At 30.2% G+C, this 15,893-nt stretch overlaps 1 protein-coding gene and 1 long non-coding RNA gene across 4 annotated transcripts in view; both read left to right on the top strand.

Annotated features, from left to right (window-relative positions):
* LOC121119536 (conoporin-Cn1) overlaps positions 1-15,893 on the top strand; it is a 79,506-nt gene that overhangs the window by 9,179 nt on the left and 54,434 nt on the right. For 2 of the 3 annotated variants that reach the window (XM_071889606.1, XM_071889605.1), the window contains one exon: positions 3,753-3,836. The exons of the other annotated variant lie outside the window; for it this stretch is intronic. In XM_071889606.1, coding sequence (XP_071745707.1) covers positions 3,753-3,836 — 84 coding nt within the window. The remainder of the gene's footprint in view (positions 1-3,752; positions 3,837-15,893) is intronic. 3 annotated transcript variants of the gene reach the window in all.
* On the top strand, positions 3,859-5,303 carry LOC121119538 (uncharacterized). Its single transcript, XR_005864775.2, has 2 exons — positions 3,859-4,735; positions 4,789-5,303. It is a non-coding gene; the product is annotated as an uncharacterized lncRNA (long non-coding RNA).

The raw sequence follows: 15,893 nt of genomic DNA, 5'->3' as shown, positions 1-15,893 counted from the left end.
TAAAAGTGATACCAAGCTTCCAACTTTTGCAATATTGGTACACTCTACTCTACACTTCAATCATTCGTAATTAAAAAAAATTATAATTTAATCATGGACTAGTAAAAAATAAAAGAAAATATATGGAGGTGTGTATTAGTTACAACAACAAAGTTGTTAAGGTAACTTTCATGGTTTAAAAAAGAGGCGTTTTAATAAGTTTGAGTTAGTAGTCAAGGCTGGCCCTCAAATGACTCTATTTTGTTAGGTAATTTTTATGTAGTTTCCCGCCCCTTTTTGGGAAAAGGGTGTTTAAATCATGGCGTAAAACAGAGGATAATTGCAGTGCTACTGTCTGTACAAAAGAAACGTTTTTAAAACAAACAAAATTAAGCTCCTTTATATATTGTGTAGTTGTATAGAAACTTTATTCTCTTGTTTTAATGTAAGGATCTTTTTTCTTTAAATGTACATAGAAGGGGACAACTTGATTTTGCAAGGATTTTTTAAGTTAGCATTGCAAAGTTGTTAACTCTTTTATTTCTTGTCTTAAATATTAACAAATTCATTTACTAGTGCAAAAAATTACTTTTGTATTGTTTCTTAATATGAAACCTAAAATAGGCTCAGTTTATGTTATCGACCCTTAATAACATGAATAACCTTAATACACCCTAGAGAAGGCATCCATTTCACTAATATTTTAGTGCAGTGCTTCACTTAAACTTTAATTATCTTTTACACACAAAAATAGTTTCCAATTATTTTTAGGTTATAAGTATTCAATATTTTACGTTTGCATCACCGATATAGCTAAGATATGTTAATAATGATGTTGAATAATGTACTTATCTTTTAGATCTATACAGGTTGTTAAGATCAAATCGGTGCATTTTTCGAAAAGTTTTAAATTCTCAGCGAGGATACATTTTTAGGCGGATTTATTTGATAATTGTCTTTAATTGCACATATGAATGTTGAAAAAGAGATCTGTTGATGTATCCGCCCCCATCATAAATCACAAAATCACAGCCTCGATAAAATAAACCATCGTATTAAGATCTGGACTGCAAGGGGGGAGATTCTTCCCAATTAAGTCTTAGCAGTGATAACTACCTGCCTACGACATGACAAAGTGCTGAGTCTTGTTACCAGAGCCAATGCCGATCTCCTGCGATTTTCACGATCCAAGGTACCACAATTTTCTCAATCACATCACAGAGATCAGCATCAAGGCTCAACGCCGTTCCTCCTCTGTAAATACTAACTTCTTTTTATCTTGAGCAGTTGTCAACATGGTGGCAGAATATAACTCAAGTTTGTTGATACCACAATGTTTCTGACGGCAAAAAAAGAGACGCCATGAGACAGCTGTATCATGAAATAACTGCTGGAACACTGTAGTCCTATAGTAGAACTCCGGAACTCGACCGTCTTAATACTCGACATTTTTGAAGTTTCACACAAAATGGGGATTTTTTGGCGTCAGAGACGGTCAAAAAAAACTTTGGAACTTATTGTAAACACAATACAGCTCATGCTTCAGTCACATACCGCAAGTTAGCGTTGTTGTTGTTGTTTAGCAAGTTTTATACCATTGTAAGACTGTGATTCAATCTTTTATTATATTTTTTTGCTTTTTGTAAGTTTATATATTTCTTTAGACAACTATGAGGGAAAAAAAAATTACAAATTTTTTTTATTTTTTGTATAAAAAGGCAAAATTAGAGTAACAGGTATGTGGTTGAAACAGATCCATATGTTTTTAGTTATTACTTATAAAGAAATATGGTTTGGAGCTAAACTACATTTCTTCTTGATGCTCCTTCCAGAAAATCGAGTTCCATGGTTACGCTGTATTTATGTATATACTTGCACAAGATATGAAATAAGAATCCTAATAAAGTAGGCAATACTTAGACCCCTACTGATACGCTATGAAAAAAGAAGGGGAAATTCGAATTATTTAAGCAAAAGTAGAATAGAACTCAATCTGCTTAGGTTCGATACTCGCTCGCTCTAAAAGACGGAACATCCATGATGTAAATGGAATTCAAAGACAATTCCTCCGTCAGATGGAGTCATCACAATATCATAATGTTTCATTATCCTTAATCAGCCATGCAATTCTATCCAATACCTAACAATATATATGTACATAAAAAAAAGTTTTCTTAATTATTATTATTTTTACCTTAAAGTTTATTTTTGTTCTGAATAAGTATGTTTATTACGAAAGGGAAGTTCACTTAGCCTCAATTAAGAAGTTGAGCCTGTAAATAAAGTGTGTATGAAGAGGGGAAAGTAAAAGACTTAAAGTCAGAGAGTTCTACTTTAAATAAATCCAAAAATGTACTTATATATATATGTATAAATGTTCTTAGTCACTAAATAAAAAAGTGAAGGGAGGAGGGGAGGGGTGATAGAAAGGGGAAGGAAGCAATTATAGACAGGTAGCTACAAAGTTATAAGTATCTTTGATTACTACAGCATAATAATAACTATGCAATCTCCATAAATTCATCATTTTTTTATAAAAAGTTACAAACGTCATGATGGGAAACGACAGAAAAAATTAAGTGATGTCATTACAGCTATCATAAAAAGTGACATCTTCATTATGAAAAAGATAATAATATAATAAGGAATCTACTCAATCTAACAAGCGCGTTTTATGGCTTTATGTAACTATATCTAGAGTTGTAAAAAATAAAACGAGAGCGATATTTAATTTTTTAGTTAATAAAATTGAACAGTTTATTTTTTCCCCATCTACATGTGCGCATAAAAGAGGGGGAGTAACACTGATAATATCTTGGGGAGTTATCGCTGTAAGTCCTTGTTTGACTCAGAGTAGAATTGAGGATCCATGTTGAAGTAATTCTTGCATATCTCCTTCCTAGATATGGAAAGGGATTTGTGTTGAATTCCTTCTCTCATAACTGCTAACAGCTAATCTATTAAAACGTTATGAGAGTAGCTAAAGAGTTACTCTTCCAAACATTCTTCAAATGGTCAGGTTTACCACTTTTTTTTTCTTTTTTTGTTGTTTTTTTAATATCCAGGCAGATCACATCATGAATTACAACTCTAGTTGTATTTACTTTTTCCTTTAGAATGTCTTGAAAAATTGTCTTTACGCTGGTTAAGAATTTGTACAAAATTAATAAATTAAATTTTTTTTTAGAGAGATGACAAATATACATACATATATCGTTTATTATTAGAATGCCACATCAAAATGCTTCTACATCAAATTTACCCATAATATATATTTTGCACATATGTACGAAGTTATTTTGAGCGAGATGGGGGGAAGGCGAAATGATACAGAAACACTTTCCTCTTTTCTTTTTCTTTTTTTATTCCTCTGGTAAACTGCTATTTATGTATTTTTTCTTTTTGGAAAGCTGATTCTCTCCCTCTCTTTTCCCTCTCTCCCCGTGTTTGTTCCCCCCTTTCTAAAATGGTTAAGAATAATTTATGCATATCCTTAATCATCATACATGTGGATTTTTTGGCCAATGCTGGATGAATTTACAAATGAAGCACTTCTTATTATCCTTTTTACCCACTCTAAAAGTAAAGATACATAGATCTATTCGTAAAATTCTTTATCCCACTTAAATAGAGCATAATTTTTTGCAAATATTTATCTTTCTCTCTCTCACTGTTTATGTTCCAATCCTACTAGGTTGTAGGCAATGGATAAATCTCTATGTGGTTGTATGTCATAAATTATTTTTATTATCTCTTTCCTTTGCTTTTTTTAGTTGGAGAGAAAAGAAGAAGGAATATAAATCATTGAATATAACTACTTTTATTAATTATGAGGATCAAGACAAGAAAGTCACAAGGTATTAGATTTAGTTTGGGGGGGAGAATCCGAACAAATTATGTAGATGGATAGAAAATAGATGGGGAAGACAAGAAATAGAGGTCGTGTATCTGTGCTGCTATCGAAAAATATTTTCACAGTCGATTTATTTGCAATTCCTCTTTAATTTCATTCCAATTTCTTTCCTCGTGGAATACCTACATAAAAATATTTGTACGTAGAAACACTTTCGAATAAATATTTTGTGTACAATTATTTTTATAGCTTTTCCGAAAATTGATTATGCTTGAGTCTGTGGATACTTTTTTGTCTCTTTTTTTTCTCTCGTTTGCCCATTAGAAAGGTTCTTCTATATACTTTGCCGTACACACAATAGAGTACAAACAAAAAATTACACAATAAAATATATAATTATACGATATTTTGTTTCATGAGAATGCAGATTCTTTATAAGGCATTTAAGTAAGCATGCATCATAGATGGATAAAGATATATTTATTAGCCTTCTGATCTATTCATGGAAAAGACACGAAAGGGTGGTACAAATATAACTCTATTTACAGGGTGCAGAAATAAAACTTGGAATTATTTATCATTTTTATTGTTTGGAAAAATGTGGCATATAGAAACGTTTTTAGGCACAAATTACTTTTATAAAACATATAGAAGAATCTATTTAATTTCATATATTCCCCTTTTTCTTCAATGACAACCTCCACAAGAGGTCTGAAGATTAAGCACCTGTTAATGATGAACTGGTCATAAAGGTTGTCCTACTCGTTGAGGAATTCGGGATTTAGGAGTGAGAGGTCCTATTGGTATGGGGCTCCAAAACGCCCCACGCACCGCAATCTAATGGATTAATAACGGGATTTTTCTGGCAACAAGTTAGGAAGCCAGAAATTGATCATATTCTAGGTAAAACTCTTGGAATTTTATTTAATCCACCGTTTCTTAACTCTCTTCTCAAGACATTACCTGCATCCAGGATCTCTCTGATGTTGTAGACTGTAATCAAGGACATACCAACAATGCCTTTAGCCCTTATTGCGGCCATTTGTGGCTGGAGAAAATCAAAAACATGTTGTTGTTTGTTTTTTGTTCTTGTTCCCGGACTTTCCAGTTTATGTGAGAATCATGGGCATAAACAAAAAACTGAAAATCGGAACTTCAATTTTCTTTTTAAACAACCTCCCATGATGAATATTAACGGAGATTCTAATTAAGTTCCAAGTTTTGGTTCCGCACCTGGTATGAGTCCGTTTACACAAAAACTAACTATGATTATCTACAAATTGTCCTGATTAATTCTTTGAAGGCAAGCTAATTGTAATTTATGCGGCACAAATTCATATTTGTGAAAGTCAAATAATTATAAATATATAGATTTTATATACTATGAATGATTAAAATATGGCAATGAAATATTGGGTAGTATATATTGTAGTACAAGGAAGTAAAAAATAAATTGGCCATTCTATTTTTCTTTATTTTTGTTAAGAGTGTTTTTGTGATAACTCACTACATATATACATCATTTATATATACTTTAAAATAACTTGTAATTGATTGTTTTTAATTTGTATCGAGATATCACGTCCATAGACATAGTTATGACGACTAGAATCCGATTTATTTGAGTGGATAATAATAGATTATTGGTCAAGTTTTGTAGATTCTAAAACAACAAAAATCGTTAAAATATAAGAACACATTTTTTGTTTGTTAAAAGAAAGATGAACAATATTATTTTTTTATGTACCAATTAAATTTCTACAGGAGTTGACTATAGAAAATGTTGCAGCAGTCAAATGTAAATTTTGCATGTTTATTCCCTTAATTAATCTCTCGGTCAATCCTACAGAATGAAATGAAATGTAACTAATGTATACACTTCCAATGTCAGACTAATGAAAGGGATTTTATTTTATTTAAATCAATCGAATATGAATTCCCCCCACAAAAAAAAAAAAAAAAAATATATATACTGTTATTTACATATTATATACCTCTTAAAAGGCTCTTTTTAACGGGGATGTGAATTGTAGTCAATATATAAGTGATTCCAAAATAATATTATAGAAATGTTATTGTTTTCTTTAAACATAAAAAAGTTGGGGAAATAAAGAAGGGTATAATTTTCCAAAATTCTTTGGTTATTAAAATTATTCTTTTTTTACATATAGATAAATATAGTCTAATAAATGTTGAAGAAAAAGATAATTAATGAAGTTATTTAATAAATAAAAAAAGTTTTTTATTATATAGATACACGGCAAAGAAAGAGAAAGCAAAAAAGTATAAATACTTTTAAATGGTTATTCTATGCAAAGAGGGGAAAAAAGGAGAATTAATTTATTTATATGAAGTGAGGAAGAGAATGGGTTAATGATTTTTGACTATGTATGTACATAAGTACATGAAATGTACTTAGGATAAGAAATAAAAAGAAATCTTAAATCTAAAATGATTTTTTTAATGTATATATACATGTATTTGTAGTACAACATGAAAAGAGAATTATTAAAAAGCAATTAGAGTCTAACAAGGTACTTTTTATTGTCCAATTAAAGAAGTGGAAAAGAGAGGGAAGAAGAAAAACGTATAAAAAGAGACTTGGCTAGCACTTTACTAAAATCATTTATTTGAAAATTATGATAATGAAAAGAGAATCAATTCATCATCGGTGAAAAAAATGAAATCTGATTTTTTAAGAAGAAATTTAACCAAATATATAATTTAAATTCATAAATTGATGTTGTAATGGGGCTAGTTGACAGACTTATTTTATAATAATTTTTGTATGGGCTGAGCCTTTAGCACTTGGATAGAATAACTATATATATGTCTTGCTTCTGAGCTCTGACAAACTTTCTGAAAGGATATTATATAAAAGATCTTACATTTTTTAAACCCATTGCTCATTCTAGTTAACTATGTTATGGATTGGGTATCAAAAGTTCCATATTGTTTGGATCTTGGTAATAATACTAAGATCTTAATATTACTTCTATATAGTGTTGTGTAGGTCCTTATTTATTCGGTCCTCCTCAGTCCAGACTTAGGATCGATTCTATCGGTCTTTGAAACCGCTTCTCAAGACTGTCAGTATTATAACTGATATAACAAAGACTTAAGAAGAAATAGAGCTGAGTGACACCATCAAGAACCGAAATTTATAAGCTAGGACTGAAATGGACCGCACTGAGGCTCGAGTAGTTAATCTTAAATAAGGAAGAACAGAATACTGCTTCTATTTACAACTTCTGAGTAATACATGGTACAAAAAGTGAACTCCATGCTAACTAGCCCCGCTCTACGCTTTAATCTATGTAATTCAGCTATTTTTCATTTGATAGGAATGAATTTTTTCCACTCTACATGTATATATATATACATAAAAGGAGTAGCCTTCGTTTTAATGTGTCCTTAGACATAATAATAATAAGACTATGCCTTCTCTTCACTCGTGGTATGGTAGTTTCATGTATATACATACATATATATAGATATATAGTGAGTTTAGTATGTATGTACTTAATGACTAAAAATACTAGAGAGAGAGCGAAAAAGAGGGGATCTTTTTCTTCCATGGATTAGAAAGAGACTGTCACTTCCAAGAAAAAAATACATATGTGCCATATATATAATGATAAAAATTTAAAAATATCTGAACTTGATATGGATTTTATTATATGAACATACATATCACATATTATTACTCTTAACTTTTGAGATTTTTTTTCAAGGGATAAAAGTTCAAACATAACTACAGGGTGACACATATGTGTTGGGACTATTAAAAAGGATTAAAACTCGGGAACATTCGGTCTGACAAAATATTTATTGTTCCAAAACCTTGTTCAGCTACAACAATGTTTTATTACATATAAAATTTAATGAGTATTTTACTCAATTGATATAACCACATCTGGCTGTTCAATCTCTTAAATACAGCATTGCTGTCGACACTGATAACCCAATTAAAGTTGATCTTGGCTTTCAGCTAATTGAATTTGCTGTGGTAGGTACAGTAAACGTTCTTCTCTAAAATAGACAATAAAGGTAGGTAGTAGAGTCTATTAATTTAATTCTGTTGAAGAAGGTGGCCACACTCACTCGCTACAAATTTGATAAGGAAAACAAGTACGATTAATTAATGATACAACCGGTTCATCGACGTACCTTAATGGACAACACGCTAAGGATAAATTATTATCTTGAACTCTATTTTCGTGAGGTTCGATTCTCGGTCGTTACTAGAAAAAGAAAGATACTAATGTATATGGAATTCAAAGACAATTTCTTTCTCAGATGAAGTAATTGCAAAACTATAATGTTGACTTTTTTTTTTCATTTGGAGATCATCTATTTTTATTTTCTAATGTATATCATAAAAAAATTAAACTTTTTGCCTACAAATGATAACTAAGTAAAATATAGCATTACAAGATATTCGATATAAATTATAATAACACTGTAGAATAATTTATGTAAAAAAACAAAAAAACAAGTTCTTTCTTCCCATTTTCTTATGTGTCTTAGACTTGAATTCTTCGACAAGGGCCTCAGGAGGGACAAGAGGAAGAACGATTTTATACACATGTAAAAATATTTTCAGTCTAAAAAATAATCTTTCTTGTATTCTGCGAATTTTATATAATTTTCTGTTCGACCTAGCGTTTCGGAGTTTTAATTACCTATTTTAATAGTCCAAATTCACACATAGTTATAGTTCTAAGCAGGTGATGACAAAAACTTGCACTTTATCATAACTAATATTGCCATATACATTACTGCAACTTAACAGCAAAAAAAAGTAGGCTGGGATGAATAAAAAAAAATTAATAAAATACCTAGAAATATCGTATTCTTTAAAAATATATTTTTACTTTATTAGAAATGAAAGCATTTTTATTTTTTTTTTGGTTCATTCACATCCTTATATCTACAGAATATAGGTAATAAAGTTGTCTACAAAAATAGATAAAGATCTGAACTTTTTGATAACTTTTTTTTTTCACAAAATTTTCTGCCTTAGAAGTTGCAATTTTGGTGTGAAGGAATATTATTTTCTATATTTATCAAGGAATTAGGATTTCATTCATATTTAATTATAATTCAGTAAATATTAAAGGTACATTACAGTTAAATGACATAACTGTTTTTGTTTTGTTTTTCAAACCATCTACATTCAATGTTTTATGTAAAAAAATTCACCTAAAAATAAGTTATTTTGAAATTAACTTTTAATTAAGATCGTAAAAAGCATTTCATTAATACAAAACTGTGAATATAATCTAAAGATCAGAGTTTTATCGATAATTTCAGTCATATATTTATGCCAATATAGATGATCAAATATGTAAAATACGGAAAAGTTGTCAATAAGGAAATTTGACAATTTTTTGATTGATTTTTTTTTTTTTTTTTTGCTAAAATCCTTTTCAGAAAAATATTTTATTTCTATTAATGATTATTTTTTTGGTAATATTGGTTGCTTTTTGGATATTGGAGGTAGTTTGATATATTATTTGTTGTACTGAGAATGAGGTGTGTCACAAAAAAATGGTTCACAATACAAAAATAAGACAACACTAACATTATAAACCTTTATAATTTGGCTAGCATCTATATATTTGTCAATACAAAAGCAAATTAGAATGGTTTTTTTTTTCTCAAAGTTGAGTCGGAATTACGTTTTTATTGTTTCATTATTATGTTACCAAAAGATTAATCTCTGCAATTAAAGAATTATAAATTGATAAATAATAGTTGAAAGGCCTCATCAAATTCGAATTAATTATCCTAAATGAAATGAAAGTTTAAAACAGGACCTACCATTCTTAAATATATCAACTCATCCCAGAAATTTAAATAGGGAATCTATAATTGATCTGAATAAGTGAAGAAAATATTTAAATGAATTTTCTTTTCTTTAGCTGTTGTCATTATTATTTAACTCCTGAGTAGTGAACTTATTTTCATAATACATTCATTGTATTCAAAACGTGAATGAACATTTGTGTGTGCTCATAATAGACTGTGAGTAAACTTGGGGATTTGTTGCTCAGTTATAATTGTAAGTCCTTGTTGGACTCAGAGTTGAATTGAGGATCAACATCAGAGTAATTCTTACAAAAGCGTTTTTCATTTACTTCTCTTTCTTCGTCACAGATGATTGTAACTAATATAATGAAACGTCATCCCGCTGCGCTACTCTCCTCCCAAACATTCTTCAAATTATCAGGGTTACCATGTTGATTTTCAGTTTCTTTTTTTTAACATGCCTAAAATACGTAATATTCATCATTCCAATCCTCCCACAACACAAAAAAAAAATTGTTAGGAAGTCCCTGTAATCGCATATATAGGGGGCTACAGCCCCTCCACCCCACCCTCTGTGGTCGACTCGGAAGAAGGTTCATACTGTGAGCTTTTTTTTGTATATATATTTTGTAAGAAAAAGTAACAAATGGTCTCAAAATATCCATAGCAATTTAGGAAACGGAACCAGATCGAAAATACCGACCTCAACATGGAGATGGAACACCTCGTAAATGAAAGCTAGTCACATCCATCCAGAATATGTTGTGAGTGTTTTTGTAAAATGGAAAATATCGAATACGGAGCTCCATACTCAATTTTTTCCGTGTCCACAAAAACAATTACATAAACTTACTCAAAAGACTGCGTCCAAAATCCCTGAAACTTTGTTGACTAGCTGTCAATAGATTCTAGATGGATATGATTAGCTTTTATATAGGAGTGGTGCCTTTTTCACATTCAGTTCAAAATCTTTTCAGGCCACCCTCGTATTGGTACAACACAATACGTAGGCTGCTAAATATATATCTGGCCTAGGCTACACTAAATTTTGCCAGGGGCAATTTCTTTTGGTAAGTTTGACATTTTTGTAGCATACTCGTACTCAGAATGTTTTGACGTACGATCATTATTTGTGTTGTTTATAGTGACTTGAAAAAATTAATTTGGCAAAAAAATGGTCGAAGTCGTGAACATTTTTGTACGATCATTTTTCACAACTTTCGACGTGGATTATCGCTACAAGAGATAAAGCACCATCCGATTGCACAGTAAAAAACTGGTTTAATGAATTTAATCTTGTCCGACGCTCGTTCAAAGATAAATTCCGTGAAGGTCGTCCAAAAAAGGCCGTTGTGCCAGAGAACATTGATGCTGTTTGTGAAGTGATAATGCAAGATCGTCATGTGACATACCGTGAGATCCTTGGTATTTCTTCCACCAGCATACATTCGATATTGCATGTACACCTGGCTGTAAAAAAAAGTTTGTTCTCGTTGGATCCGTACAGTTAGACAATCGCTCAAAAGAAGGCTCGTGTCGATTGGTGCAAAGAATTGTTGGAAAAATACGCTGGTGGTGCTCCAAAAGATCTATTTGTATGAGCCCGAAACAAAACAACGTTCAATTCTAAGTGGTGCATCCCAATTTGTTTCCCTAAAATCTTCGGAGAAATTTGAAAAATGAACAAGAGAAGAGGAATCATTGTTCACCATGATAATGCAAGCTCTCAAACATCGGCTCAAACCAGCGCTTTTTGACCACCCAAAACTTCGAATTGATGGGGCATCCACCGTACAACCCTGACTTGGCACCCAATGACGTTGAAGCGTTTAAAAACCATATCTTGGAGGTGTTTCAATCGGAGTGGAAAAAGAGCTTGAACAATTTGTTAGAGTGTATTTAAAAGTGTATAAATCATGCTGGAGAATACTTTGAAAAACAATAAAACCATTTTGCATGATAAATATTCGCATTTTCATTATTAGGCCAGAAATAAAAATAGCAACCAACGTAACTAAGCATAGGTTATATGTACAATGATGATATATACCAAAATTTATTTATCATTCTTCCGTTTTATTAGTAAAGAAAAAACACGACCACCAAACAAAAAGACCTTATGTGGCTTATATTTGCTTGATTGCTATAACTATTTGTCTAGTGCGTATGTGTGTCTGTTTATATGAAGATTCATTTCCGGTTTTAATCTGAGTTTTCTTGTGTGTTTTTATTATTACATATTTATATTGAACGTGGGGTTTTTTTTTCTACAGGGCTTGATATATACTTTTTTTCACTCCCCCCTCAGGACTGCTAATAGTACTTTTGATTGATAATACTAAAAAGGTACAAGGATAATAAAAGAGAGATAAATGGAAGAGGGGGAGGGCTGAAAAGAATCCGCGGAATATACATCATTTTTAAGCGATACCATCTATTTTATTCTTTCTCTTTTTCTTGCTTCCTTCCTTTTTACTTGACCCAAAACTTTTTTGGTTTTTTTACAATAAACCACACAATATACATTGTATTATATAGAAAATAACAATAATTAACTTTTGATTTCAATGCATCATCAGTGCAAACATATACAATAGTTTTCAGAGTTGCATAGCGATCACAATTGAGTTTTAAATTGGAAACAGCCTTTTAACATTATTTGGGTCAATTTAAGCTAATGTAGATAATAAATAAATTTCAAAAGGTGACGTTTAAAATTAAACTAAATTTCGTACTAGACAGCTTTTAATTTATAGAATAATTTAATCAGACAAGTACTTCTACTGCTAAGGTGAACATTGTGAGTATATCCCCATGTTATAATATATATATGACCAAACATAGAGTTTTCAATGATTAGCATTGTATGAGACTTTTAGTTGCAAAATATGTTCCAGATTAAGTTTGAATTAAATAAGAACAATTATCCAGTTAGAATTTAAGCTTTTTCTAGACATTGAACTGTAATTTCCAGGCTACAAATAAAGACAATATTATAAATAAAAGGGCTTAGTGTTAGATGAACATTTTTGATAGGTCCTGAAGTTGTTGTTTTTTCAAAATATTAGGGAAACGGGGGAAGGGGGATAAAAATCAACTAAAAATCTTAATTTTAGTAAAAAATGAAAGAATATATATTTCTACAATCCATTTTACTATATATATATACTTTTTTTTTTTGAAAATGTGCACTTTTTCATTTAGTATAACGTTTCTTGCCGAAAAAAAATTACATTTTATGTTAAACTTTTCTCTCATGAATTAAAAATAGGTGAAATAAAAAAAAATCTTTACTTTTTGCAATGCTTTGAGAAAAATAAATATTTTTTAATTGATTATATAATGATTATTCTATTTATTTTATATGAAAATTCATTTTATAAAATTTAAAAAAATATTTTATTATTTTTCCAGTAATAAATAATTTACTAACAATTTCCTAGACATAACTACATAATGGTTATTGAAACAGAAAGGATTTTAATAATCGTGAAACAAGTATTCCGGTATTTCCTATGCTGAAATGCATTAATAATTATCCCTAAACACATATTGAAACGATAATTCTTGCAGGACATAATTTTTTTGATATTTTTTGATAGTATAGACTATTTCTGAAGTGTTGCCTCTGTGAGGGATAGAGTTAAAGATAAAGCCATAGAAAAGTGCGCGCCATACGTAATACGATAATATTTTATTCCTCCTTTTTTATAAAAATAAGTATTTTAGGAGGGAAATCCAAAATTGTTTATTGGTTTAAATAGTTGTAGGCTATGAATTGGTTCTTTGACTTATATTGACTATTTTTAAGTAAAAAATAATTTTTAACATGGCTCAAACTATATTTTCTTCATTTTTTACAAAAAGGAAAATTTTGGAGTATTTTGTTGTTTTATCATCATTATTTTTTATTTGAAACTTCCCCTTATTGATGAGATAATATCATTAAAATATATAAGAATTCTTGTTAAAGTAAAAAGCACAGAAAATAAAGAAATAACTAGATATGAAGTCATATTAAAACAGAGTGAGAAACTCGTTTAAAATGCATATCGACTCGAGGGCTCTATTTCATTTTTGTTCTCTCTCATCATATGTATGTACATACGGTTGTACATATTACAAGCATATTCATTTATCCTTCCTGTCTTTTTTTATACATATAAATTTAAATATTCTATAAATATGCATCACTTCTTCTCTTATGTGTAGTGATGAAACCCCTTAGCATCAACCTTGTAACCCTGACAATTTGACAAATGTTTCTGAAGAATGACGCTCAGCTGTCAAGACGTTTCATTAGATCAGCTACAAGTAGCTGTGATGAAAGAGGGGAGAAATAAAGAATTAATCATCATCGGCCATTAATTCTATTCAAGGGCTTACACTTATAGCTCTGTAAATATGTTACTCTCCGGTTTTTATATGCACACACAAATGTTCGATCCGGTATTGTATTAATCAATGATATAGTTTCACTTATATGTAACAGAAAAGGAAATTCAGCTCTCAGCAATTAAATTATTCTGATAACAGCTTAGGAAAAGGTAAATCAAAATAAAAATACTTACGATTAACATCACTGTTGATGACAGACATCTGGGGTCCTTTGAAAATTGGGCTATAATCTTGCCCATACGTCATATTTTCTCTATCTATCCCAAGATTGTAGACCGTGTCACAACCACAGTCAATATAATAAGGCTGAGGAAGTAGAACAGAAAACAGTAACTCCTGCCCGGGTTACTATATAATGACGTTACTGCGGTATGAAGTGGGGAGTATATTCTTAATTTTTTTTATGATTATGATATAAAAATTGGTTTAAATGTACATGTTTATCTCTACAAAAGAATATTTTGTTGAAAACATTCTTTTATCAATATTCATCACGATTTATCTTAAAATAAATTCCCAAAAATGTATCACAGGGACGTCTTTAAAATTACTGTTTTCTTTTTTACTGCTCAAACCTTATTATATTGACTATGCTCACGACCCGTTTTTTGGAATAAACAAAGATATTTCCTTGTCAGATGTTTTCATCAGTTGATTCTTAAATTATTTAAAGTAGCTGACTCTCTATGTATTCTGAACTCAAAATTATTTTTACTCCTATATTAATTTATATAATATGCAATAAAGGATTTTGCATCTTTTATTTTAATATCATGTACCTATAAGTGTATAAATGACTTCTTTTGAACTTTAAGGTAAAGTTTGAAGATATAGCTAGGTAGTAAACAACATTTTTTATTGGGCATACAATCTAATGACTGATTACAAAGGTCCTATCCCTTAAATCCATTTAGAATACGTCTAATTTTATTGTTTTTTATATTGATAACATCAATTTTTCTATATCACATTAAAATAGAAGCTCATTAGGCATGGAGATTCCAACACATAAAGTTGAAGTTCAAGGATCACAATCTTTTGAATAACAATAATAAAAAGAAGCCATCGGGGATTAAGCTATTAACCGGTTGCAAATACATTATTTTAGTCATCATTATGTGGAAAAAATTGTAAATCCGTCTATTATAGAGTATCAGAGGGACTCAGAGTCTATATGTAGACCAAAGGATGAGTCTTGAAATGTATCAAATTTTATTACGGAAAGTATAACATGATTTACGTGTTCCTGTCATGATTACAAAACTTGATGACATGTATGCAGGGCTCTCAAGTTTTGAAATTAATTCAGCCTAAGATTTTTACTTGAAGTTATCATTGTTATGATGTTATTGACTTGGCTCACAAGTTTTGAAATAAGGTCTGAAAAATGAAGAATAAACTGAATAATACCTAATGGAACAAAAATATTAATTAACTTAATACAAAACATCACGTTGAGGTCTTTATGACAGGGTTAATTGGCTCTCATTTGAGACATTGTGATTCTAAATCCGTCATTCATAATTGATGATTGAGTATAAATACTTCAGAAGAGTAAAGCGTGACGTGAGAGTGGGGTATTGGTTTGAAATGTTATCTTCATTCTTTATTATTCGAGAGGTTGGTATCATTGAATTCCAACTTTCCGTATGTTTAATGCTGTTCACAATATTGATTTAGGAATAAGTCAAAAAAGAAATCCGTTATTTTTCCAATATATGGATTTTGTAATGTGTATCTCACGTTGTATCAGTGCCACCGGTTTTTGCTAGATGGTCTTAGAAAGATAAGATTTCGGACAAAACAAACTTTTTCAACAGTTTTATGTTCGTTTGACTCTGTTTTTGAG

Source organism: Lepeophtheirus salmonis, chromosome 6 (genome assembly GCF_016086655.4).
Source record: "Lepeophtheirus salmonis chromosome 6, UVic_Lsal_1.4, whole genome shotgun sequence".
NCBI classification, from domain to species: domain Eukaryota; kingdom Metazoa; phylum Arthropoda; class Copepoda; order Siphonostomatoida; family Caligidae; genus Lepeophtheirus; species Lepeophtheirus salmonis.
The sequence above is the reverse complement of the archived record's forward strand: the minus strand, read 5'-3'. Positions and strand labels throughout refer to the sequence as shown.